At 31.8% G+C, this 26,261-nt stretch overlaps 1 protein-coding gene across 1 annotated transcript; it reads right to left on the reverse strand.

Moving 5' to 3' along the window:
• Positions 1 to 17,490: 17,490 nt before the first annotated feature.
• LOC109806284 (dentin sialophosphoprotein-like protein) lies at positions 17,491 to 24,674 on the reverse strand. The gene is made up of 10 exons (XM_020368658.3): positions 24,499 to 24,674; positions 24,316 to 24,401; positions 23,986 to 24,130; positions 23,131 to 23,245; positions 22,687 to 23,007; positions 22,265 to 22,582; positions 21,583 to 22,155; positions 21,442 to 21,500; positions 21,157 to 21,233; positions 17,491 to 17,806 (listed from the first exon to the last, which is right to left on the reverse strand). Exons 1-10 carry the CDS (start codon positions 24,562 to 24,564, stop codon positions 17,779 to 17,781), a joined length of 1,788 nt encoding a protein of 595 aa, XP_020224247.2. The 5' UTR covers positions 24,565 to 24,674; the 3' UTR covers positions 17,491 to 17,778.
• Positions 24,675 to 26,261: the final 1,587 nt, after the last annotated feature.

Below are 26,261 nucleotides of genomic sequence, written 5' to 3' on the forward strand. Positions count from 1 at the left end.
ATACTAAATTAGAGTAGTATATACAAAACTAGTCATCTCTAGCTTGACCATACACCAACAATCCAAGCCATCCAAGCTAATCATGTCTTACTTCCATACTAAGTATGATCATTGCAGTCCAATCAAAAGAAAAAGAAAGGATAAGTTTGTGAAAGAATTAACATCATCATTAACATACAAAAATAACAACTTCATCAATCAAGTTCAACTTAAACCACTTAAACAATATCAAACTATTTCATGGCATAAACTATCTTACTATATCATTCACAACTTTCAATCATCAAATACAACTTACAACATTTACAACATAAACAACATTCTAAACATAAACAAATTTAATCACAACGTAAACAATATTAAACAACTAATGCATCATCATGTATATTAACTTATGAATCTCTCCTACAACAAAGGTAAACAATATAAATGACTTGACCCTATCAAATCAATACATCTAACCTATCACAACTAGGTCTAATAGATACAAATTTAGGCCTCCCTAAGCACTTGGTAAACAACTTAAACTAATTTTTAAGGTTTTGTTACTTAAACTAGAAAAATCTAATATTATTGTTAGGATAAAACAATTTGAGTATGAGTCTATCACGACCTTAACATGCATATGTAAGCCTCATCGAATATCCTCAAAGTACTTCTCACCTTTCCAACAATTATTTAAAAATTTTATCCATCAACTTCATACATTATTCAGTTTGGTCATTTTGTATACATATGGTTTGACCTTAATGTCATACATATATACATTTAGTCACCTTATAATTAGTATGTCTCGACCTAACACCATACTATTTTCATATAAAACCTAAAGAAGACAACTTAAAAACAACTACACATCCAAAAAGCAACTTACTCATTAGAGGATTTTCAACTCTTGGCTCTCAAAGCACCACAAATTATATCCACACAATGAGATATTTTAATTTTTAAAACAAATTTAGTCTTCTTTAACTTTTATGTATCTCAACTTAAACATGCATCTCATCACCACATGTTTATACAACTTAACATCTTAATCAACAAACAACTTACAACTTAAACAACTTTCATTCATAATCAACTTACAACTAAAGCAACTTTAGACATCATTATACATCATCCTAAATCAATGCATAATGAACTACAATCATACAACATTGTAAATCATACGAGTAATCAATATACTACACTCATTCTCAACACTTAAGTTAAATATCAACGAGTTTGTTCATTTAGCGAATCACGTCTGATGTCATTCTTCTTATGCCCTACATCATTGAGCCAGAAAGTTTTTAGCTTGCCCAAAGTCGACAATAATCCACATGCATCCAATGTGGATGAGATAGAGAGCCCCTATGTTAATCATGTTTGACATAGATAAACATACACCAACCTTACACAAGTAGACAACCTCTACCTAAATCACACTCGTTCCATAAAACTTGTGTCTAACATTGTCTAGGTAGAAAGTTATTGACTTGCTCATGCCTAATGCCTTTCAACCTGAGTTCAACTCCGTCAAGTGAGAAAGCTCCTTGAGCAATCATGCCTAACGTCTCTTTTTTCCATGCCCAACATGACAAAGTCAGATAGTTTCTCACTAACTCACACTTAACGCTACCAATCCCGCTCTACCATTGTTTAGGCGAAGAGCCTCTAACTTAAGTCACGTTTAACGCCATGAAGCCGCACCCAGTGTGATGAAGATTTTTGCACTTGGTAGAAATCTCAAATTGGCTCAAACTACAAGATACTCATCTAAACCAGCATGCATCACAACCTACAACGCATACACAACTTATATGATCCATTTCCAACACAAAATACAACATGCATTCATCTAAATTCAAAAGTCATCAAATTCTATCCAAAACACCTTCAAGGAACCAATAACTCGTCATCTCATGATTTCATACAATTTTAATTTCAACTACAAATGATGATTCCAAACAACAAACAACAATTATATATCAACAACTTTCAATCTACAAACTCCCTTTACCTCAAATCACTTCAAAATGAGAAGAGGCGAGGAAGAAGGAAGAAGAACTCAAACTTTGTACGACTGTCAACTTTAGATTCTTAGCTTCCAAGCTTCGAATCTAACAATCGATTATCATTGCTCAATTGAGGGAAAGGTCTTACAAGGTTCTAGAAGAATTAGAAAGAGCAAAGATTTTCTCTAACTCTAAAACTTATCTCTCTAGTTTCTCTTTAACTTTTCTTAAGATATAAACTTATGAGATTCACGTCTTAAGAAAAATCTTATATACACTTTCTTACACTTGGTCAACTTGACCCTAATTAAAACTACCTCAACAACAATTTAACTCTCAAGGATCCCTTGACTCCTAATTCTAAAACAACAATAATTAATCACATATATCATATAACTAATTAATAAAGCTAACACAATGTTACATTGGGTAACCCCACTTTTGACTAGATTAAGTTGAACATTGATGCTTCCATGAAAGACAATGGTTTGCATGCAACATGTGTTGTTTCAAATGTCCTTATGACAAAATTGTACGGTATTCCTTAGTCTTTACATGTGGCTTGGGAGACAAGGATCAGACAAGTATGGGTTGGAAATGACTCCAAAATTGCAATACAATTTATAAATCATCATGGAGTTGTTTCTTGCCATCCATTTCGTGCTATTGTGGATAGTGTTCGGAAATTGGATGTCAAGAGATTGGGGGAGTCAAGGCTTCTCATATCTATCGGGAAGCAAATAGAAGTGCTGATTTTTATTTTTTTTACTTCTATTGCTTACCATCGCCCGATTGGATTTCATATTTTGCATATCCCACCTATGTGTGTAACCGTTGTACTTTTGGGTGATGTTCTGAAGGTTTTTGTACCCCGATTCATTCCTTTGTAAGTTTGGGCTTTAACCCTCCATTGAATAGAAAAAAAATGTAAAAGATATTTTGTTAATATATTTTTTTAAAAAAGGAACTTGAATAAAAAGTAAAAAATAGAGAAATGTCATACTCTCCAATTTATTGGGAAATATAATACTGTATATTTCAGAAGAGAATTTAATTTATTATATAGGAAAAAAAACATTTATACTTTCTGTATATATAAATTAAAACTATTAAAATCCACCCTACATATTCAATGTAATTAAAAAGCTTACATAACGTGCTTCCCTTTTCTTTTATTATTTTTTTTTATAGTAATAATAATATGATATATGGAAGTGTAAGAAACATAAAATTAGAAATCTATCTCATTCAAAAGAAGTGGCATTAATTTTTTATGTTAGAGATTAACATCAACAATATTTTTGTGCTGATGGTGCATATTCAGAATATACACTTGACTTGTAAAATAAATCATAATGTTGCTGGATTTGATGGGACAAATATACAACCAAACATAACCGTATTTATAACTAGTCATCTGTATAACTATGGAAGGCAGAAAAAGGAAATGATTTAGACATAGGTGGCAGTGTGGCACCAACCTGCATGTTATAATAACTGCAAATAGTGAAATTAAATTGATAGGTGGCTCACAGTCACAGGACTACAACAAATAATTAAGTGCAACTTGTACAGAAATACGACCCGTATTATACAAAGTTAATTGACTTTCTTTAATATCATTTTAACTTTCTCCTCCTAAACTAATAATCTCCCACTTCATTCACTTTTGCCATGTTACAAAAAAACAAAAAGAGAATTCACTGAATGGGACTGATTTGCTTTTAATTAAATGAAACAAGAGTTACTTTTTTATTTAGTACATTAAAATGTGTAAAAATTTGTTGAATGGATTTCAAACACACAGTGGCATCTAATTTCTATCGACCATCTAGCATTATATATGCCTATCACTTATAAATGTTAAGGTCAAACGAAAAAGAGTTGTTATGCTACAACTTGGGTGGATGAAGATTGAAGACATAAAACAGGACACTATAAAACAGTGTCCTATATATTAGGAGTTGGGACACATTGTTTAATCAATTTTGTTTTCCGCCAAAATTGAATAATGATGTTACCTATACTTCCAGATTCACGCCGTTACTTTTCTTTTTTTTTTCCCTCTCATGAACTATAAGTTATATCTATTATAAAGGAGATGTGTAATAAAAAATATTTTTTTCTTCTATTTTTAAGTGTATCCTTATACTTCTTATTTGTAAAAAAATAAAAATAAATAAAGTAACAGCTCATAATTTCCCCTACTAGTATTAGCATAATGTTTTTCCAGCTGCGTAAAATGCCTTGTTATTTTTACTTTTTTCTTGTTGAATTATTATTTTTACTTTTTTTCTTTATATTACGTATATTATAATATGTATTTATAATGTTTCGCTCAAGGTTATATAATATATATTATACACGTGTTTGAAAAATTGTATTATTTTAATAATTAATTATATGATTAATCAATTATTATTACAATTGATCATTATAATCAAAATGAAATTTTATTTTTGGTAAATTTTTTAATTAATAATTTTAAGATGTTAAATTTTATTTGGATACAATAAAATAATTAGTTTTTATGTAATAAATCAACTTAAAAAAATTATTGAGAAATAATCATAAATTTTATAAAAATAAATTATTTTTTAGAAAAAAAATAATTCTTCTGTATTAAACACGAACCCTTGTCTTGTGTGAGAGTGTTTTTAGGGAGTTTTTTTTTTTTTTTTTAAATGAAAGAGTTTTTAAATTCTTTTTAAGTTTTTATCTAATTCAATTTTTACTTATCATAATTATCTATGAATTAAACATTAATATTTTAAAATAAATTATTAATAAATAAAAATATTTTTTTACAATATAAATTATTTATCATAAATTTAAAATATTATTTATATATTTAAAAATATTTATGTGTACTAGTTTTAAATATAATTTTTATATTTAAACATAGTATTTATATATATATATATATAATTTATTATAAATTTTAATCAACTTTTATATATTAAACTCGAATCTCTAGAATATTTTTAAGAATTTTTCTTCTACGAGAGAACTTTTAAAAAAAATTTAATTTTTTATCTAATTTAAATTTTATTAATTATTATTTTTTAATATTTTTTAAAATAAATTATAATTAAATGAAAATAATATTATACTATAATATATATTATTTATTATAAATCTTAAATATAATTTATATATTTAAAATTATCTATTTATACAAATTTTAAATATAATTATATATTCAAACATACTATTTATTTGTATATTTTATTTATTACAAAATTTAATACACATAATAAATATTTAGTGTGTCCATTGCATATGCTAAAATACTATATATTTATAAATTTAAGTTGTTGTTCTTAACATACAATTTGTTTTACAAAATTTTTTCTAAAATAAAAAAAAAGGAATAACTGAAATGTTGGATTATAATATTTTTTTAAACATGCTCTTTAAAAAAAAAAAAACAAGAGAAAACAAAAAAAAAAAAATACAAGGAAAAAAACAAAAGAAAAGAAACTAATATCTCTGGAAGGTACTGGGCAGAGAGTCAGCTAACAGAGGCTCTCAAAGAGACAGAAGGTGTTCTTGAAGCATAACAAACGCTCTCCTCCCACCCAAATGTCCAAACTTATTTCCTTCTCTCAGCCTATGCTCTTATACTACTAATTCATACATTATTATGACATACATACAAATACGATAATATATTTATAATTTAGTATATCTTTATATTTTATATTATTTATATATCGTAATAATATAACAGACATATTTTTTTGGCATATAATATTTATAATGATTTTGTTCATTTTTAAGATTATATAAGTAAATCATTTGTTGAATACTAGTGAGAAAGAAATGTTTTATGTTGCTATATGTTTATTTAATATATATATATATATATATATATATATATATATATATATATATATATATATATATTGGTTCATGTAGTCTTGAGATGAAGAGGGAAAAAAATTAATTATCTTCTATGAGATGCATATAAAGAGTGGTGAAAATTAATTTAAAAGATAATAAGTAAATATAAAAATGTGTAAAAGTAAAATAGAGACAACCGTTAGATAATTTTTATGTGTTCATCATTCAAAATAATTTTTATGTGTTCATCATTCAAGATAATTATACTCCATAAATTTGAAGGATCTTAGATAATATATTTCTCACTATTCTTATACTCAATCATTTTATGGGAAATTTAGAAGACATACCTGGATCCATAATACAATTCAATTTTTTGATAGTTGATCTTTCTTCTCTTATTTCCTATAATTGGTCTCTTGATGGTGTTGAAAACCCCTTTTAAATATTCTTGACAATTTTCTTTTATTTCTTTTCAAAACCCTCCATGAATGTAGAAATGAAGAAAAAGAGTAGTAAAGAAAAAGAAAGAGGTTGTCCTTTTGTAAAAGATCACCTCTTAACTTCCATAACTTCCATTTATTTATTAATTAATGTTTCAAACTACTTTTTCTTTGTTGTCAAAATTGTCCTTAATGAAGTGAGAAGGAAGGAAATTAATTTGATAACTTAAAAATAATCCCCAATAACTTTTAATATATTTTAAATCTAACAATCATCACATTAAAAATATTTTCATTAAAAGTCATTCCTTAAATATCAATATTAGATTAAATAATCTAACAACAACAATGTATCTACTTTATATTAACGACATATGTTTATTAAACTCTATCTTTTTTAATAATTAGTAGTTTAACTTGTGAATTGCACAAGCTTTATGTTTATTATATATAACTAAAATTTATAATAAATTATATATATAAATTATATTTGTAATTTGTATTGATAGATATTTTAATTATATAAATTATATTTAAAATAAATAATTTATATTATATCAAAAGATTATTTTAATTATTGATAATTTATTTTAAAATATTAAAATTTAATTTATAAATAATAATAAATAATTAATTAATTTAGATAAGAAATTAAAAAAATCTTTCAAACATTCTTGTTGAAGAATGACTTCTTAAAAATACTTTCATACTATATAATTGTTCACGTTTAATATATAAGAATTGATTAATTTATTATGGTGATATTTTTTTTTATAATGTATAAAAGAATTGAATTTAAAGTTTTGAAGTGAAAATAAATTAAGAATGTATAAAAAAAAAATTGTTATTAACAATACTATTCTATTGTAGATATAGGAATAAATGAAATGTGGTATGGCCTCATCATTCATGATTTCTGAAAAGGGAATGAAACTAAAATTGAATATGAAAGACTAATATTTGTGGTGGGAACGTGTAGATGTGGATGAGTGGATTTATGGCGAACCGAACGGCTTTAATACATCTTGAAGATGAGCGATCATGTCAATGCATGGCACTCTATTAAGTTCAAACATTTGTTGTCACGTTTTCTTCGTTGAAACGTTTTATATGGTCATTGCTTTAACTAGCTGCAGTGGAATTCTATGAGAATCTAACCCTATCGTCCTAATCTAGAATATTCGATGAGTGTAACCTACTTTTTATAAATCATAAACCTTAAATCCTAAAATAAGTTATATGAGTTAAAAAGATATATCTTAAATAAATTAACATGATAAAACTTTTGCAATTTAATTTGTGCATAAATTAATTTTAACTTTTAACAAGATTTATTTGTTTATTTTTATTTTTCTCTCTAATAATTTTTTTTTAGAACTTATTTAAACCTACCCTTAAATTTAAATTGTTATTGCCTTTAGTGGCCGAAAAAACTATCCAAGAGGTCAAGTCTCAATTATTAGGATACCTGAAGAAGAATATGTTAGCTTTGAAGAAGAATATGTTAAGTTAATAAGCTTGTTCGAAGGCCTAGTTTATAACATGACGATTACATTATTTAGAATTCATTAACTTAACATGTTTCATGTCAAATTCCTCTATTTTTTTCCTTTTATTTATTTAATTTTCACCCAATAAAAAATAACCATCAACTTCCGCATTTTCTCGCCTATTTTTTTAATACCAAATAACAATTCTGATTTAAAAAAAAAAGAAAGAGGAAATAAAATAGAATTTAATGATGTTAAGTAATGAGTGTAAAAAAAAAAAAAAAAAAAAGTTGGTAACTTAATCTAATTCAATTACATTTTAAAAAGTTGGTTGAATCGTTGAGTTGAGTATTGGACTAAAGAGATTTCAATAAAAGAAACAACATCAATTTAATCTAAATATAATATTAATAATAAAATAATAATTATTCACTTTATTATTATTATTTATCACTTATCGGTATGCATAAAAATGTAAATTCATCCACACCAAACAAAAATTACAAATAATTTTATAATTTCAATCAAATTTTGGATATCTTGACACATTTTCTAATTTTTATTGAATATTTCCATTTTTTGATTTTTTTTTAATATTAATATTTTAATCAGTTATCCTGATTTCTCAACTCAACTTATTAATGTCGGTCAGGTTGTTTTAAAAAATCCAACAAAATTATGGTTCATGATTTTAAGTTTTAAAATAGATTAAACTTAAGAGTCAATCTAACTAATAAATTCATTTTATGAAACATTTATTAAAGATTTGCTTAGTTTACTACCAAAATAAATGTTACACTATGAACACACATCATAATATAAATTTATTATTAAAATTAATTTAAATATATGTTTCAGTTATATTCAACGATTTAAAATAAATTATACCGATATTTTCTACAATGATTCTTATTTAACCTTTTATTATTAAGCACCGATGCTTGATAAGGTTTCCCTATATTTATTAAGCATTCCTTAAAAAATCTCACAATGTATGTTTTTAAAAATTGCGGGTCTTTTCGGCATGTAATTTTATGAAATAGAGATAAAAAAAATATATATATATATATATATATATATATATAAGGATATGAAATTATTTATATGTTCAGGGAAAATTTTAGACGTACTGCCTTACTGGATTCAAGAGATGAGTTGCTTATATTATATATGTAAAAAAATTAGATATAAATAATTTGTAATTGTGAGACTCATTTAAGAACCTGTTGGATCCACTCGAAATTATGGGACTCGAAAAAGATTGATAGCGCTGCCCGAGAAGTCAAATCAACACATGCTGAGTACTTGTGACAAATCTCACGTGGGACGTGGGAGCACTCGAGATAGAATCGAACAAGCAAGTGTTACTCGAGAATAGTTGAAAAATTGAGACTCTCTCAGAACATGGAGGTTAAGCCAAAACGGTTACCAAAAAATCAATCGAAGAAACAAGAAACGTGGGAAGAGCGGTTAAAGGAAGTTATAATTCAAGACCACGTAGCAAATATAGTGGATAGCGGTTATGAGTTAGAGGCGTACATGCACAGAATTAACCGCTCTTGATTGCTCTATAAATACAAGGATTACGGACCTTTACAGAGGTCGGAAAAACTCATACTTAATAGAACTCTGAAGCACTCTCCGCCTGCGCATATGGCTTTCGTGCACAAGATCATTTTTGGGTATGATTGCTTCTTGACCACTTTCCTTTTTTTTTTTTAGATTAGGATTAGTTTAGTCTTCGTTCTTCTTGTAATCACATAGTTTAAATTACGTAAATTCTGATGATATTGTAATGTTGGCAAATTATGAACCATGATCTGTATTGGAAATATATGTATTGTTCATTCTGTTCACATTATTATTTGCGTGCATGAACGTTGCTTGTTAGTATCAATAGAAGAACATCTAGAAACAAGCAATTACTGAGACTTTCTACTCTACTCTTTGTTCTCAATAACGCAATAACACAGTGAAGTACCTAAATTGAAACACATTGTGTGCTAGTCTAAATAAAAAGAACCCATAAAACATATTCCACCGTAAACAGAACCTAAAAAATAATATATAAAAAAGTGTTTAGATGTAATTGACCTAAATAACATATAAATGGTGTAACTTGATGGATTTATATAGTAGTTAAACATCACATGTTCACATACGATCTATTTAATAGATAATTTCATATTTGATTTTCATCATGTGCGGAATTCTTCGAGATAACAATAATCACAATACTACTGGTATGATTGGATAAGTTGAGAGATATTTGTGGAAGGAAAAAATACTATTAATTTCGACATAGTTGTTAGTGATTCTTTGATAAATTATAAATGTATATGAAGTCATAACTTTTATCTTTATTTCCACTGTTGTAAAGAAAAGAAAAAAAGTACTAAAACTTAAAAGCAAACGGACCCTAAATTTGTCAATAGTAGACATTTTGTGTTTGATTTGATTTTGGAAACACGCAAGCGCGTAATCACATGACATGATCCACTGACTATGATTTTATCCGACATTTATCAACCATCCCATTACAAATGCCAAACATTATAAAGGTTAAGGTAAATCGAAAAGGACTACTAAAGCTTAATGTACTTGTAGAAAAACGTTAACAAAGAATCTTCAAGTGAAAGTTCTTGATCTTTGGTTCTCAGAATTGTAAGTGGTGATTACACTTACAAAAGGGCTTTGTTGTCAAATTTAATGAGTAATTGGAGTGTTTAGATGTTGTGTACAAATTTACATACCTCACAAAGGTAGAATGCAAGTATGTTTATAGATAAAATAATGTTAGTGTTAAGGATCTAATCATTTAAATGCATCCAAGACCATTATTTTGTAACGGTCGATCATTACTTTTTGCCATGATTGTGAAGTGTTCAGTCAGACCAAATACTTCTTGACTTCATCAAACACTTTGACTTGAATTAACATTGCTATGTTTGTCCTTCTATAATCGAGGATTGACAGTTTCTTGGCCCCAAGACCTATTTGACACATAAGTCCCCAAGTTTTCGACTCTTGGGAGAAAAGTTCAATATATTGATTTGTCAAAAAAATTACTTTCCCACCTGAAAATTTGTGATTATCACCTTCTGGGTATGTTGTTATTTTAGCAGTCACATCAAGTGCAATGGTGACATGTCAAAAACCCTAAGAAGATTCTAGAGGTTGGGTATGGCGCAAAACATATTCCAAAATGTGAAGGGTTGCATCTTTTCTTACAATAGGGCCCTTAACATCCAAAGAGATTTACCTATAAACCTCTGCATCTCGAAAATTTTGAGCACTAGCCTTCCCAACTACCTAAAGCGCACCTGATAGTCGAGTATCGATCAGGTACGTCCTCTCTACTTACTTTTGAGTTCAAGCAATAGTGCAGAATCTCCCTTCTTGGGTGAAATGGAAGTTAATGTTATATCTAGTTCCTCATTTTCTTTCTTTGATAACACTAAGAGTTTTTCTTCACATTCCCAACCTTCTTCGTCTTCTACCCCTACTACTCCTAATGCTTTAATAGTGCCCTTAGGTAGATCCCATTCAACTGATTGCTTAGGTATCCCGAGCTACCAAGGATACATTGGTCGATAACGCAATGACACGACCTAGTAATATAGTCTCTCTAGTTGACAATTCAGATTTGATGTTGGTCCCCAACCCAAGAAATGGATTTGTCATGAATACCGAGGAGCACTCGAACTAGGTCTATGACAAAGTTTTTGAGTATTCCTCCAAATTTATTGATGAGCACTTACTAACTTGCTTCTTAAAGAGTACTAACATTGTCCAATTTGGGTGTGGCGTTCTCTTAGAAGTTCAAAGGCCCTTAGAGGATGAGAGAGTTTGTCGAGAAGCTGTTGTCGATGAGATTTACTTTTTCTTCATGTATGAGTGTCATTTCAATCCACTCAACATCTACTTCCCTTTTGGTGCCTTCGCCATTAGGGTACTATCATTCCTCAATGTTGTCCCCACATAACTTCGTCCTACTAGTTGGAAACTCTTGCAAACATTTCGATTTGTCTACAAGAGCTTAGGTATAGAGTTGCATTTCTATGAGACATGACTCGATGAGGTGTCTGAATGGCTATCTTTGATTAGCCATGCGCATAGGATGCTGCTTGAACCATATATTACATCCTTCAAGAACTTCAAAAATAACTATTTCAAGATTTTACCAACTTTGAAGGGGGCACCTTTTTTATGGACCTAGTTCTTAAGGATGAGGAAAATTCATATCCAAAATTCCCTTTCTATTAGACCCAAGAACTGTGTGGGTATAAGGTATGTGAACCAAAGACTTTGAGCTTAGAAGAATAAAAAAAAAAATAGCTATAATCAAACAATTTCCTCTACCCCTAAAAACAAAGGAGATTTTTCAGATCTTTATTTTGCCAAATGCCAAATAGAAGTCAGAGCATTAGAACTCAGTTATCAATTATTAACTATTCATGATCAAGTCTTGGCATTATTTCTAACTTGTGCTTGTAGACACCCAATTTCGTCTAGGGACACACAAACAAGGAAATGGACTTCCGTTATGAAGGGAAGGAGCTTCCGAAACAGGCAAACAACAAGACAGGACATTAGAAGGCCTAAAGGCCAAATAAGGTGATTTTAGTAGCCCGGAACAGGCTGTTCCAAAATCCGAACGGGCCGTTCCGAACCCCGGAACGGGCCATTCCAACGTGACTAAAACTCTTAAAGGGTGCTAGGTTGGAACGGGCCGTTCCAATTCCAGAACGAGCCGTTCCAAACAAGTCAAATTTGGAACGGGCCATTCCGGAAAGGGGATTTTTGTGTTAATTTTCACTCTGGAATGGGCTGTTCCGTTTTTAGAATGAGCCGTTCCAGGGAGCTTAATTTGCACATAAAGATTGGCCCAGAACGGGTCGTTCTGGTCCCCTTCTGATTCTTATAAATAGAAGCCTCGGGCACAGTTCTCAGGGTGGCCAGAGAAATTTCGAATAAGACTCTTTTGAGCACGAAAATTATCTATCTCTCTCCCTTCTATTGTATTTCTTGAGATTTGTGTCGCATCTCTATATTCTCTCTCCCTCCTATTGTATTTCTTGAGATCTGTGAGGCATACTGTAGTGTGAAAGGTCGCCACAAAGCACCTTCTCCATATTGGAAGATTCAATAAAGCTCGTTCAAGAGGTATTTCAGTCAATCTTCTTCTCTTCCTTTTATTTCTCATCTTTATCTCTTTTTTTGTTATAATAAACATCATAATGCAGATATTTTAAGGTTAATCATTTAATTTATATTTTAAGCATGTAAATAAATATTAATAAAGGGGATTCAATATTTAATTTATTAATTCTTATTATGTTAACTTCATCATAGGGTACCGATTGAGGGCGCTATAGGGGTGTTTAATACCTTCCCTACATGTAACCGACTCCCGAACCCAATTTTGGTTATCAAGGCCATAGTTGGATCTTTAAAAACCTTTTCTTTTTCCAATGTTTTGAGTAAAATATTGGTGGCAACTCCATGAACCTATTTTCAAAATCATTAATTAAGAATTAGTCTGGTGTCCGGGCATTCCTTAATTAATGAGACTTTTAAAAGGATGTTTAAACCATATGTCGCAAGATCAGAAATTTTCGGGTTGCGACAGTGCTTTCTTGTTATTGCAAGTTTCATGATACAAGATATTAACCATGAATGGAAGAGTCTTTGGGCTATTACTTGTAGACACCAGGTTTTGTCCGAGCTTTATCTACAAGGGTCAAGAAGCTTCTAAGACGAGAGAAGTAACCCCCTGAAGCCGAGAAACATACAAAAGCAAACCGAAATGGAACATAGGACATACAGGAAGCTTTTCTGCACCAAAAGGTCAAAAACCCTAATCTAGGCTTAGAACAACTATTCCTAAAGGGAGAACGACCGTTCCCCCCTCATAGAAAACATGGTCTGGAACGGTCGTTCTTGCTTACACGAAGAAGTACATTTTTCAGGTGTGGAATGGTTGTTCTGAGATTGGGAACGATCGTTCCCCTTCCCAGGTGCCTATAAAAGCATGTCATGGGCTCCACTTCTCACACTCCTCATTCTCTCTCCCCCTTGACTCTTTTTAGATCACTCTGAGTAAAATAAACTCATTGCAGTGTTTGATTAAAAGATCTTTGGTCCCTTTGGCAAAGATTTTGGAGTTCCTAGTTAAAATTTTCTCTTGAGTATTAAAGAGGTTCTTGTAGAGCGAGAAGGTTACCAAAAAGTACCCCTATACGATTTACGAGAAGATAATATAAAAGCTTGCTTTAGAGGTTTCAATCTCTTTTCCTTATTTTTTGCTTTCATTATATGCTTAGACTAGTCATCATGTAAACAATAAGGCAAAATGTAGTAGAGTAGGAATAATGTAGAAATAAATAGTCATGTATGCTTAATAAATAAAGGGATAAAAGTTTAATTATTTAGTTATAATACTAGAATTATCATAGGGTACCGAGATAGGGTGTTATGGGGTGCCTAACACCACCCCCACGCATAATTTCTGGCTATAAAGGCCAAAGCCGAATTTGCGAAAACAATTTTTTTTTTATGTCTTGTGTAAAATATCGGTGGTGACTCTTTCGAACCATTTTCAAAACCATCAGACGAAGGATTAGTCCGGTCTTCGGGCAATTCGAAGCTGATGAGATTTTTCAAACAAAGGCCTAAACCATCTGTTGGTCAATGTCATAATTTTTTGGGTTCCGACACTACTCAATGTTCCCGAGGTGTCAAAAACTTTATTGCTAGTAACCCCCCCCCCCTTTTCGAGAACCCTACTATTGGTACTACCGAGACCGATCCCTCTAGAAACCCTAAACCCTCCGCAATGCTCGCAAAGAAAAACAGAGGGAAAAAAGACTTTAGGGTACTTAACCACATAAAAAGTTGAGGCCTAATGAAGGTAATTCTATTGCCAACATTGATACCTTTTTTGATAAGGGATTTGACCCTTTATCAGTGATGGATACGTCCAACCTCTCTTTGGCCTATCGAGAAGCCCTCAAGAAGATGTGTTCCGAGGTAGTGCTTGCTACCAATTTGATTTGCAAGCTCAATCATGGGTGATCACATAATACATCAAGATGAAACTTTCTAATCTTGGTGTCAACTTGGACGACATCAATAAATTGAAAGCTAATTTGGAGGAGAGTTGATACAAAAGATCATGAATTTCAATGAGGGCTTGTCTTAGGAGGTAACCAAACTGTAAAGTCAAGTTGGTGATCTTTATAGTCAAGATAAGAGAACCTAGGCTCAACTTCAACGCTTGGAAAAGGCTTACAACAAGCTGGTTATTGAGAAGAAAACGTTGAAAAGCCACCTCCAAGATCTAGTTAAGTCTCGAGCAAAGAGAGGGCAAAGAGAAAGGTAGTCGAGGCTAGCCTGGTGAAGGCAATAGAGAAAATGTTCAAACAACATGTGACCGACTTTAAGAAGGCACTCCAACTAGTCATCCACTTCACTAACATAACAGACTTGTCTTTATTCTCTATAGATAAAGATATTTATGAGGGGAGAGTGGTTGATATGATGACTTGCCGAATAGGTATAAAATAGAGTTGGTTACCATTCCTCCAGAAAACCATGAAACTGTTAAAGACAACCATGTAGAGGTGGTGCAAAATGAGAAGGAAGTTGTCAACCCAAAATAAGTTGTAGTAAGGGGCCAATAGTGCCCAATGACCTGATGTAATCATTTTACTAAATTAATGAAATATATTTTTCCTCAAATGAAATTTATCTATTCAAGTCCAAGTAATTATATTATACTTGCCACGCTTTAATTGTATTGCATGTTTATTTATTAGCTAAGTATTAATGTTGGGTCGTGACTCTATTAAGTTCCCTTCATTTACTTGACTTTTAAAACTCTTACTTGACCTAGGTTTGTAGTAGAAAGGTTTTAATACTTGATTTTAGTACCAAGGTTTATATTTGGGTTTAGGTACTTGGTCAAGAGTTTATACTCGACCAAGGTTTATAGAACCAAGGTTTTATTTTTGGGTTTAGTACCAAAGTTTATACTTGGATTTGGGTACTTGGCTAGGAACTCGTGCTCGATCAAGGTTTGTGAACCAAGATTTTATACTTGGGTTTAGGTACTTGTCCAAGAACTCATGCTCAACCAATGTTTGTTATACTAAAATTTTATACCTAGGTTTAGTACCAAGGTTTGTACTTGGGTTTAGGTACTCGATTGAGAACTCATACTCGGCCAAGGTTTTCTATACCAAGATTTTATACTTGAGTTTTGGTACTAAGATTTTATACTTAGGTTTATGTACTTGGTTGAGAACTCATGTTCAATCAAGGTTTATGGATCAAGATTTTATACTTGGGTTTAGGTACTTGATCAAGAACCTGTGCTCGGCCAAGACTTGTTTTCCACCTTTTCGGTAACTTCAAAATGGATTTAGAAAATATAGACATGAAATATTTCTTAATGATATTGGGATGCCTTATTAAAACTTGGCCCATCAAAACCTCTCTTTAATGGAAAAAATGATTGGTAGTAGGAAAGAGTCTAACACCTCATTAAAATATGAAATACATTTATAATAAAATTTAAGGTGGGAAGCATTCCATGTTCTTGGATTCTCTAGATCGAATAGGTGTTCAAGCTTGTAGGCTCTATTGTTTAGACTTTGAATCACTCTAGAGGGTTTGTCCTAGATTGCCAACAACTTCCCTTCAACTATATCCTTTGTTACTTCACCTTGGACTCTCCAAACCAAATCTCTCTCTTGAAATTCTATTTTGACTAGCCGTGAAGAATGACGCTGACTTGCACATTTATGAGTTGCTTCTGGTTGGATTTGAGTTTGGTCCCAAAGGATGTCTACCAAGTTAAGCTCGACTCAACGGCAAAGGTGTGATTATAATTGACGATTGATTATGCAATTGTTCTAGTAAAACAATAAGTTTTAGTGTCGAAATCGTGGTGTCTACATGATTGACAACATCATCCAAATGTGCTCCAACTCATCTCCAACGCAACAATTGCCACTGAATCTGTGTTTCAAGTGGGCAACAAATCGTGAGGGAGAAAAAAGATATATTTCTTTGCGTTTTACGATAAATAATTTCTTTTAAGATTAATCTAGTGATTACAATTCTTGGTCCACCTAAACCACTTATCAAGGTGAACCACCCTAAATTTTGTCTATCTTTTGGTACAAAATTTTTTTGTGCTCATAAATTTGAGTCTTACATGAACTTTATCCCCTAAAACAAATTCCTATAACTCAAATTAATTATCGGTTAATATAACTTTTGAAACTTAAATTCTATGCCCTAAATCTTAATATAACTTAACATACCTTAAACCGGTCTCAAAAAACAAATATCTTGACAATTTCCTACTATTTACCCATTAGCTCACGCAACGATTTTCTACTCGTTTTACTGCTTTGTTGCTTAACAACTTTTTTACGAAAAAACAATGATTTTAACATTTCACCCTTCTAAAGAGCGATTTTCCTTTTCTATTTTCTTTTTCATACATTTCCTATAAAATTATAATGGAGGTTCATCTTTACTATTCCCGGGGAGAAAAAATAATTAAAACCGAGGTTTTATTTGACTACATTTGAGTTTATGAGCAGTTTGAGCGGAAGAATTGTGAAGTAGCAATGCAGCATCGTTTTTCAATTTCTAAATATTTCCATATTTTCTAGGTTAAATATAGTGTCTGGAACCAGATAACGCCAATACTTGGGGTATTAAAATCAATGTCGAGAAGTAAATAATTCCTAGTTTAGGTGTAGTCAATAAAAGTCATAAAAGTTGAGAGGCGAGCTTAATATGCAAGTTACTGTTAAGAATTATTCACAGGATATTCGACCTAATCATGGTATAACAAACCATAGTACACCTGATCTAGCTAGTAAACACTATTGCACAATATTCTATAAACCACAACCAAAAAACAGGAACTATTCACAGAAAAGTTCCATACCACGAATCAGGCCTTCAACTCCATTTCCCGCATCACGCTGCACGTTTCTGATTGTTAAACCTGTTTAAACAAGGCAGCTATTTCAAATTAAAAACGCCAAATGAATTGTTATTCTCAATGCCCCAGTTTAGAACTCACCCTAATACCATGAGACAGGATTAAACGTCGAATATATAGAGTCAAAATATAATCATGTTAACCTATTAGAAGGAGGATAAGTCAACCTAATTGCAAGTTACAATTGAATGATTGATTTATTCAGGGACACGTGAATACCCAAACAAAAGCCATTGATAGAGTATCAAGAGCGAAAGGAGAGCGACGGTAGGCATTAAGATTTATCTGAAATATTTGTTTCCCGAGTTCCTCCTTCCAATTCAATGGGTCTGTTCCAAAATCAGATGGTTTTAATGATGACTAGTGCCACACTAATACAAAAATGAATTATTGTTGTTGATGGTACCAAATTAGGCAGAGTTAAGGTACTTTTCCTTTATATTACTAATGCAGCTGCGCTTGTGGGCTTAACATAAGATTAAGAAGCCTGGATGATCTGGGACATGTACTGAGACACTTCTGCATGACAGATATCAAAATGAATTTAAGGGGGATTCTGTTTGCATCCTTCTTCTTTTTTTCTCTTCACATCCCCTCAATGTTTTTGTATTTTTTGCCAGAAATACTCTTCCCAAACAATGATTTTCAGGCCATTTATTTGACAATCGGAAAATGAACAGAATATAGTTTCCAAAATTTATAATATTCCAAAAATTAGTTTCCAATAAATCTGCACAACAACAGCAAAGCCTTATCCAACTAGGTGAGATTATGTGATCATAATGCCTTTCAACTTGGTTAAAGACAATTCAAAGATAATATTTACCTTGAGATCCATATTAACCAATTTTTTTATGTCCTATGTCTGCCTGTCCTCTTCACTGGACTAAAATTAATATACTCTTCTCAATGCAAAGGCTCAAACTAATCATTGAAGACAGCAAGAGGGTTGCATTGAAGCTGGTGAACGAAGAGGGGAAGGGAATGACAGTAGGAGAACAGAGAAACAGCGGGGTTATGAAGAGGGAGAGGAAGGTGTTGAGAGGAGACAGAAGCAAATGACGGGGAGGGGAAGAGGGGTACTAGAGAGGAAAGGGGAAAGGGTATTTTGGGGATATGAAAAAAACCAAATTAAAAATAGGAGTAGGCATGGCAACGGGCGGGGCGGGGGCGGGTTTTACGTTCCCCGCCACCGCCCCCGCCCTCGATACCCGCCGGGGATAAAATCTGGGTCTCCCGTCCCCGGCGGGGTTCGGGTTTTCCCACCCCCGCTCTTTTTTTTTTTCTTTTTTTCTTTTAAATAAATATGAACAATTTTAAAAAAAATAAAAGAAAAGTAAACTAATATAAATTTTTACATATAAATATTTATAATTTTAGTTTATATATATATATAAATAATTTTTTAATTATATTATTAAGCGGGGCGGGGGCGGAGGCGGGTATGGGGGCGGGGGCGGGGGCGGGGGCGGGGTGGGTACCCATACCCGCCCCCGCCCCCGATTTTATCAATCGGGGAAAACCCAAACCCGAACCCGATAAACACGGGTTTTTCCCATCTAAATCGGGGCGGGTTCGGGCGGATACCCACGGTGCGGGTTAGATTGTCATGCCTAAAACAAGCAGACCAAGAGATAGAAAAATAGCTTTGTCAATACGTAAATGGAGGAGGAAGAAACCTCCCTCCTTGACATACCCTACGTCCCTGCTCCCTACCGATTACGTACTAGTGTTATATTTACTTGCCCTTTTGGAGAATCAAAACTAGGGCTACATATTTTCGAAGGGAATAACATTGATTAGTATATATTCATCATTGTGACATATACCCATCTAGTAGTGATTTCAAATCTTCAGACTTATTAGTTATTAATCACCTCATGAATTGAATAAACAAATTTAATGAAAATATTTAGTAGAATTTTATTTCAATTAAAAAATATATTAAAACAAAAACAAAGAATAAGAACTTTGTTGTTTCAATTTATTTAATCTTGAATTAATATAGAAGAAAATAGAAAGAAAAAAAATCTATTTTAGGGGTTGTTTGGTGTGTCTGTTTTCTATTTCCATTTTCAATGAAAATAAAAATTTATGGTGAAAATATGTTTAGGTTGTTTTAAAAAAAAAAAATTCTGAAAATATTTTCAAAATAAAACTTGGAACAGAAAATAAGAAATTATTATTTTCGATGTTTTCAAAGAAAATAAAAACTATGCAATGAAAACGGTGTGGCGTATCATGTAATTATAGTGACAATTAATTTCAATTTTTTCTTAAAATGGTTTTGAGCAATGCTTGCGGTTTCGTGGTCCTGGTCCATCATAGTGGCTCTTTCTTCGAATTGATTTCCAAGATAATACAAATTTACAAATCCATCAAATCCTAGATTAAAAAAAATCAAATCCTCAATCTTCGATTTATTATTTATTAACTACGAGGAGCGAATTATAAATCATAATTCAAATTAAGGGGATTGGGGTTGCCCTTAGAAGCAACTTCCTTATATGTTTTAAAGTAAAAGAAGGTATAATTAAAGTTAAATAAATTGTTCAGATTTTAATAATATGTATATTTCAATCGTATGTGAAAAAGTTATATTAAATCATGAAAAGACTTATGATTTGCATTATTTAAAACAAGTGGTAGTCATTATATTTTTTTTTTGTGATGCTAGTTATATTTATTTATTTAAATAAATAATATAATAATTTTAATATGAGAATATATATATATATATATATATTATAAATTTATTATTAAAAATAGTTAAACCAAACACATTTTTAATGTTTTCATGTTTAAAATTAGAAAATGAGAAATCAAATCAAACATATTTTCTAATTTTTAAAATTGGAAAATGAAAATTATTTTCAGAAAATGAGAAGAGAAAATGAAAATAGAAAACATTTTCTTAAACCAAACAACCCCTTAATTTTACCCCTCTTTTTTTTATTGTATCTAATTTGTTCTATTTTCATTTTTTTAGGAAAAAAAATGGAAATAGCCTTTGAATACCCAATTCAATATAATCGAACCAAACACATCAAAATGGATGGCCATTTTATCAAGGAGAAACTTGAGAGTGGCTTGATATGTACTCCACCAAAGGACTGAATAGTCCTACATTTGAGAGAATTTCATCCAAGCTGGGAATGAAGAACACCTATTCACCAGCTAGAACTTCTGTATTTTTTCTACCTAACTGATCAACGAAATCAAGTTGAATACTAAATTTTCCAGAAAATCCATCAAGTGTGCATAGATATTTTAATCTGAGGTAAATTTGTCTACTCACGTAAGGTCATAATTTAATTCAATTGAAATATGTTTCTTAACAACGAAAAATGTACCTGCTCAATGATGGTGAAGAACCTCTACAAGGTGATATCGTAGATGCAACGTCCTGAATTTCTGTAATTTCATGGGCCTGGATAGCAGTAGCATTCAAAAAGAAACGATTATGAGATAATAGGTAGTAAATTTTCAACCTTCATCTACCCATCTCATTAAGAAAACAAATCCTAGATATGCATTTGGTCATGTTCTGCGTGTACACGAGACATGATTAGGTGTGCAGGATGTCTACTAATGGCAGCCAATAAAAAGCTGCACCATCACACAATGATATCACATACCGCATTATAAATTGGTATTTGATTGCGCCAAAACTCCAAGGGAGGTAGAAGCAACCTACCTGCAACATAACGCAAGCATAAAGATTATAGTCTGAAGTAAAAGATGCAGTACTTTATGCATATAAAAAAAATTAATTTTACCAGATCTGGATTTACTAAAACTAAACGACTCTGGAGAAACTGTGGATATTTTCTGTCGGCTTCCCCTGATCACGTGGCTTAGATCTTTTTCTCGCGAATTTTTCACAGCAGATGCAGACTTAGTCTGTTTTCTCATAGGCCTAACCGATTTTGTTTCAACGATCACTCTCTTTTTCTTACAACAGCTTTCAGACATTGGAAACAAGGTTTTAGAAATTCTGGATGCAGATTTTTTAACTAGCTGCTCAGATGATGTGCTTAGTTGTCTCCAGGATTGTGACTGAATGGGAGTTGCTGGACTCGGTCCCGCTACATCACAATTCTCCAAGACCACTGGAGTAGAGTTTTCATTATCTGGATGCTTAGGAGGAACTCCAGAAGCAGGCTGCTTCTTCTGCCGGAAAACTTTAATATCGTGCAACCTGGCACTACGTCTTTTACCACCACTACTGCAAGCAACATTAGCCCCACCAATCTCCTTTGACAAAATGCATTCATTTTCAGGAAATGGCTTCCTGTGATGTCCCGGGGCCTCCTCTGGAGATACCAAAGTAGGAATGGATTTTTCAACACCTGCAATAGCAATTAAAATATCTATATAGAAATAGAAACTAGATAATAGAAAATGATGAAACATCAAATAAACACAATACATGAATAAAAAAAAATGCAAATCATTTACAAGCATCGGTTGAATATTCACTCCACGATTGTGACTGAATGGGTGCTGCTGTACTTTTCAGACTCTCTAAGGTCACTGAAGTAGAGTTCTCTTCATCATCTGGATGATTCAGAAGACCTCCAGAAGCAGGCTGCTTCTTCTGCCGGCACACTTTAATATCATGCAACCTGGCACTACACGTTTTACCACCACTACTGCAAGCAACATTAACCCTATTAATCTCCTTTGACGCATTGCATTCTTTTTCAGGGAATGGCTTCTTGAGATGTCCCGGGACCTCCTTTGAAGTTACCAAAGTAGGAATAGAACTTTGCACACCTGCAATAGCAATTATAATATACATATAGAAACTAGATAGATAAGAAATGATAAAACATCAAACAAGTAAAAGACATGAATAACCATAAATGCAAATCATTTACAGGCATTGTTTGAATATTCACTCCACGATTGTGACTGAATGGGGGTTGCCAGACTTTTCAGACCCTCTACAGTCACTGAAGTAGAGTTCTCCTCATTATCTGGATGATATGGAAGACCTCCAGAAGCGTGCTGCTTCTTCTGTTGGCATACTTTAATATCATGCAACCTAGCACTACGTCTTTTCCCACCACTACTACAAGCAACATTAAACCCGCCCATCTCCTTTGACACATTGCTGTCATTTTCAGGTAATGGTTTATCGTGATCTCCCGGGGCCTCCTCTGGTGATACCAAAGAAATAGGAATGGAATTTTCCACACCTGAAATAGCAATTAAAATATCTCTAGAGAAACTAGATAGATAAGAAATGGTAAAAATCAAACAAGTACAAGACATGAATAAACATATATGCAAATCATTTACAAGATCGTTTGAATATTTACCATCCGATAAAATTTCTGGACTTAAATCATTGAGAATGGTAGACTTTTCTATGAAGCAATCTAGAGCATAGCTTTCCCAGTTTGAAGGAAAGCCAAATAAAAAACGGTTGAAAACCTAGCAATGAAGAAAAAACAAAGCAAAAAAGAGATTAAATAAAAAATGAAATTGACATAACATACAAACTAACTATCATCATAAAACAAGGGAGACTTATCAGTTACAACCATAAACAACATCTAGCAATACCCATAACCATAAACATTGACACTTGCATGACCATGATACACACCATATGATACACCAAAACTTTAAAATAAGGCTAATCAAGTAGAAAGGGAAAAGTGAAAGGTCTTGTTTGGATAAACTTATCCATAAATAATTATAGCAAGAAAAAAAAAGGGAAAATGGATTGAACTTCTCCCATAAATTAAAATCAACTTAAACACTTAACTTTTATAAGACCTATTTGGATTAACTTCTCCATAAACACTTTTATGAAAATAGAATAAGAAAAATAAAAATAATTTTTTCTATAAACTAAAATTATCTAATACATAAGTTATAAAACGTAAGTTGAACAACCTAAGAGCTTCTATAAACTAGTATACGCATGAGCTAATTTTAGCTTTAAGAAAATATATTTCACTTTTCTCTTATTTCTTCTCCTAATTGTGTTTATGGAGAAGTTTTTCTAAACATATCATGGAAGCACTATCATTTAGCTTTTGCAAAAGCTGAAACGCATGAATTGATATTAGTTTATGAGAGAAGTTCAACCCATTTTACCTTCTTGTTTTCTTCTCAATTATTCATTGGGAAATTTATCCAAACATGAAATGTTACAACTAACAAACCTCTGGAGCGAAACCATTTTCGAGAGTGCGCTGCTCGTTGATGAAACCTCTGATCATGACGCACTTCCCATCGGCAGTCTCGAGAGAAAACACGTCATATCTCTTGATAACAGCAGCAGAAACAAACACGCGCACTGCCTCATTCCTGAATCACAAAACTAAATCGTCACGGCAATCACACAATTTCATCATCCCTATTCCATCAAATGCAACTCTGTTCCAGGCAAATAAAATACGACATAGATAATAAACTAAAGCACTCGCGTTTAAGGTGAAACGACAGATGCGTGAAAACCCTAAGAAGAAGGGAGGGAAGAGTCTTGGGCTTACTTTCTCGACGAAACGCCTGCGACGGCTAAACGCTTCCCTTGGAAGTCGGTTTTGGCTTTAATCAACCACCAATCGTATAATACGACCTTCGGAGACGAAAGAACAGCATTAGAATTGAAAATTGGAGAAAAGGGGAAAAGGAAGGAAGCGGTGAGAAATGAGAATGAAGGAAGCGTAAGTAACCGTTCGTTGGAAAGAGCATGATGCGTCGTTGTTAGAAGGAGTTGCAATCGGAGTGGAGTCTGCCATTGAAGGCGTGCTATCTCTGCGTTACACAGCCACTGGGGTAGTGTTATGAGTTATCACCGTTATTCCCGCGCAAAACCTGAGTGATCGTACTTTCTGGAATGATTGGTGCTTTCAAATTTCTAATGGGTAAATGTATTTTTAGTTTTCGGATTTATTTATTTATTTTAGGTTTGATTTCACCATTTTCTGTTTCTGTTTAAAAAATAAATAAATTTGATAATAGGTTTAGTTTTAATTTTGGAAAATATTTTTTTGTGAAAATACTTTTAAAAATGACTTCATTTTGAAAATATAAAAATTATTATTTTAAAACACGATCATAATGATTATTGATTTTTTTTTTGTTCTCACTTTTTTTATTTTTTTTTTCATATCAATTCGTAGTTGTTTTAAAGATTTTTTTTTTATTTTATTCATAATTTAAGTGAACCTTTTCATCATTGTAAAATTCACCTATTATTCTTCACAATTTTCTTTAAATGTACTCCACTAAATACAAGTTTTTTTAAGATAAATTAACTCTAATTCAATCTCTCTTCACAAATCTCTTTTAAGTTATCTTATCGAAGAGATGAGTAATTTTAATATTAATTTCCAAATAATACATGGAAAAAGATGTTTTTTTTATCAACTCGATAAAATTGTCTCTTGTGAAAGATGTATAGTCTATATTTAAAAAAAAATAGTTGAGATAACAAATGTAGAAGCATATTAGAAAAAATTGTTAGTAACAACCCTCAATTTTGCTCCAAAAAAAAATTATTATTTTGAGATTATTTATAACTTATTGGTGTAAATGAAAACATATTTTTGAGGATGGAGGCTAAGATAGACCTCCTTTATAGGTGGCCCACCATACATTCCTAATTTTGTCACTTAGATTAATTTAAGATGTAAAATATTAAGTGGTACCATCCACATTATATCTTAACATCTCATATTGTCTTCGTTTTAACCACCATGTCAAAACATTGTTGCCTATGGTGCATTATCGTAGGAGACAATTTTATGGTCTTATCCTTTTCTTTGGGTTTGTTTTTTGTTTCATAGGTTTGGCAAAAGTGGCAAGCAAGTGTAGATTGCATGTTGTGGTAAACATAAGTGAGTGTAGATCGCTTATAGCAACGGAGGCACATAAGTGCAAATCACACATAATTGAGGTGCATAGTGCGATACTATGTCGTACGAGTTTGAAGCACAATATGATGAAGGATGAACACTAGTGCATACAATGACATGTAACGACTCGATGGGTCACCACACTACTACAACTACGACAACAGGTATCACAATGAAAAAACATAAGGTCATTTAATCCAAGATTCTCATGCAAAAAGTTCATGAATATTATTGCAACATTGTGTATAGTTTAGGTGCAAAAAAAATAAAGCAACATTTGTCCATAATCTAAAAAATAAAAAGTCACTTATGGAGTTACGGAGTTACAACTATTCTTGAATACATACACACACAATACACACAATAAGTATTTATATATACATTTCTACTAGAATTGAAAACAAAAAGTTATAGGTGTCGATCAAGCACTCTAAAACATGAGTTGCACCACCATGACTCCACTAAAAGGCCATCTCCACATGGCTACCCAAATCCAAGCTTGTCATTTTGCCTAATTCTAATCAACTTTCATACCAAATAAGATCATCGTGGTCCAACATATGAAAAATTAAGCTACA

Source organism: Cajanus cajan, chromosome 7, assembly GCF_000230855.2.
Source record: "Cajanus cajan strain Asha chromosome 7, NIPB_CcT2T_4, whole genome shotgun sequence".
Classification (NCBI taxonomy): domain Eukaryota; kingdom Viridiplantae; phylum Streptophyta; class Magnoliopsida; order Fabales; family Fabaceae; genus Cajanus; species Cajanus cajan.

Bases quoted from the DNA above. Each gene is read 5' to 3' on its own strand.
- LOC109806284 (XM_020368658.3), bottom strand. From the start codon at position 24,564: ATGGCAGACTCCACTCCGATTGCAACTCCTTCTAACAACGACGCATCA. The intron at 23,246-23,985 runs GTTTGTTAGTTG...CTTCATTGCTAG, and splicing joins AAAATGGTTTCGCTCCAGAG to GTTTTCAACCGTTTTTTATT. The intron at 17,807-21,156 runs GTACATTTTTCG...TTGTTTAAACAG, and splicing joins TCTTCACCATCATTGAGCAG to GTTTAACAATCAGAAACGTG.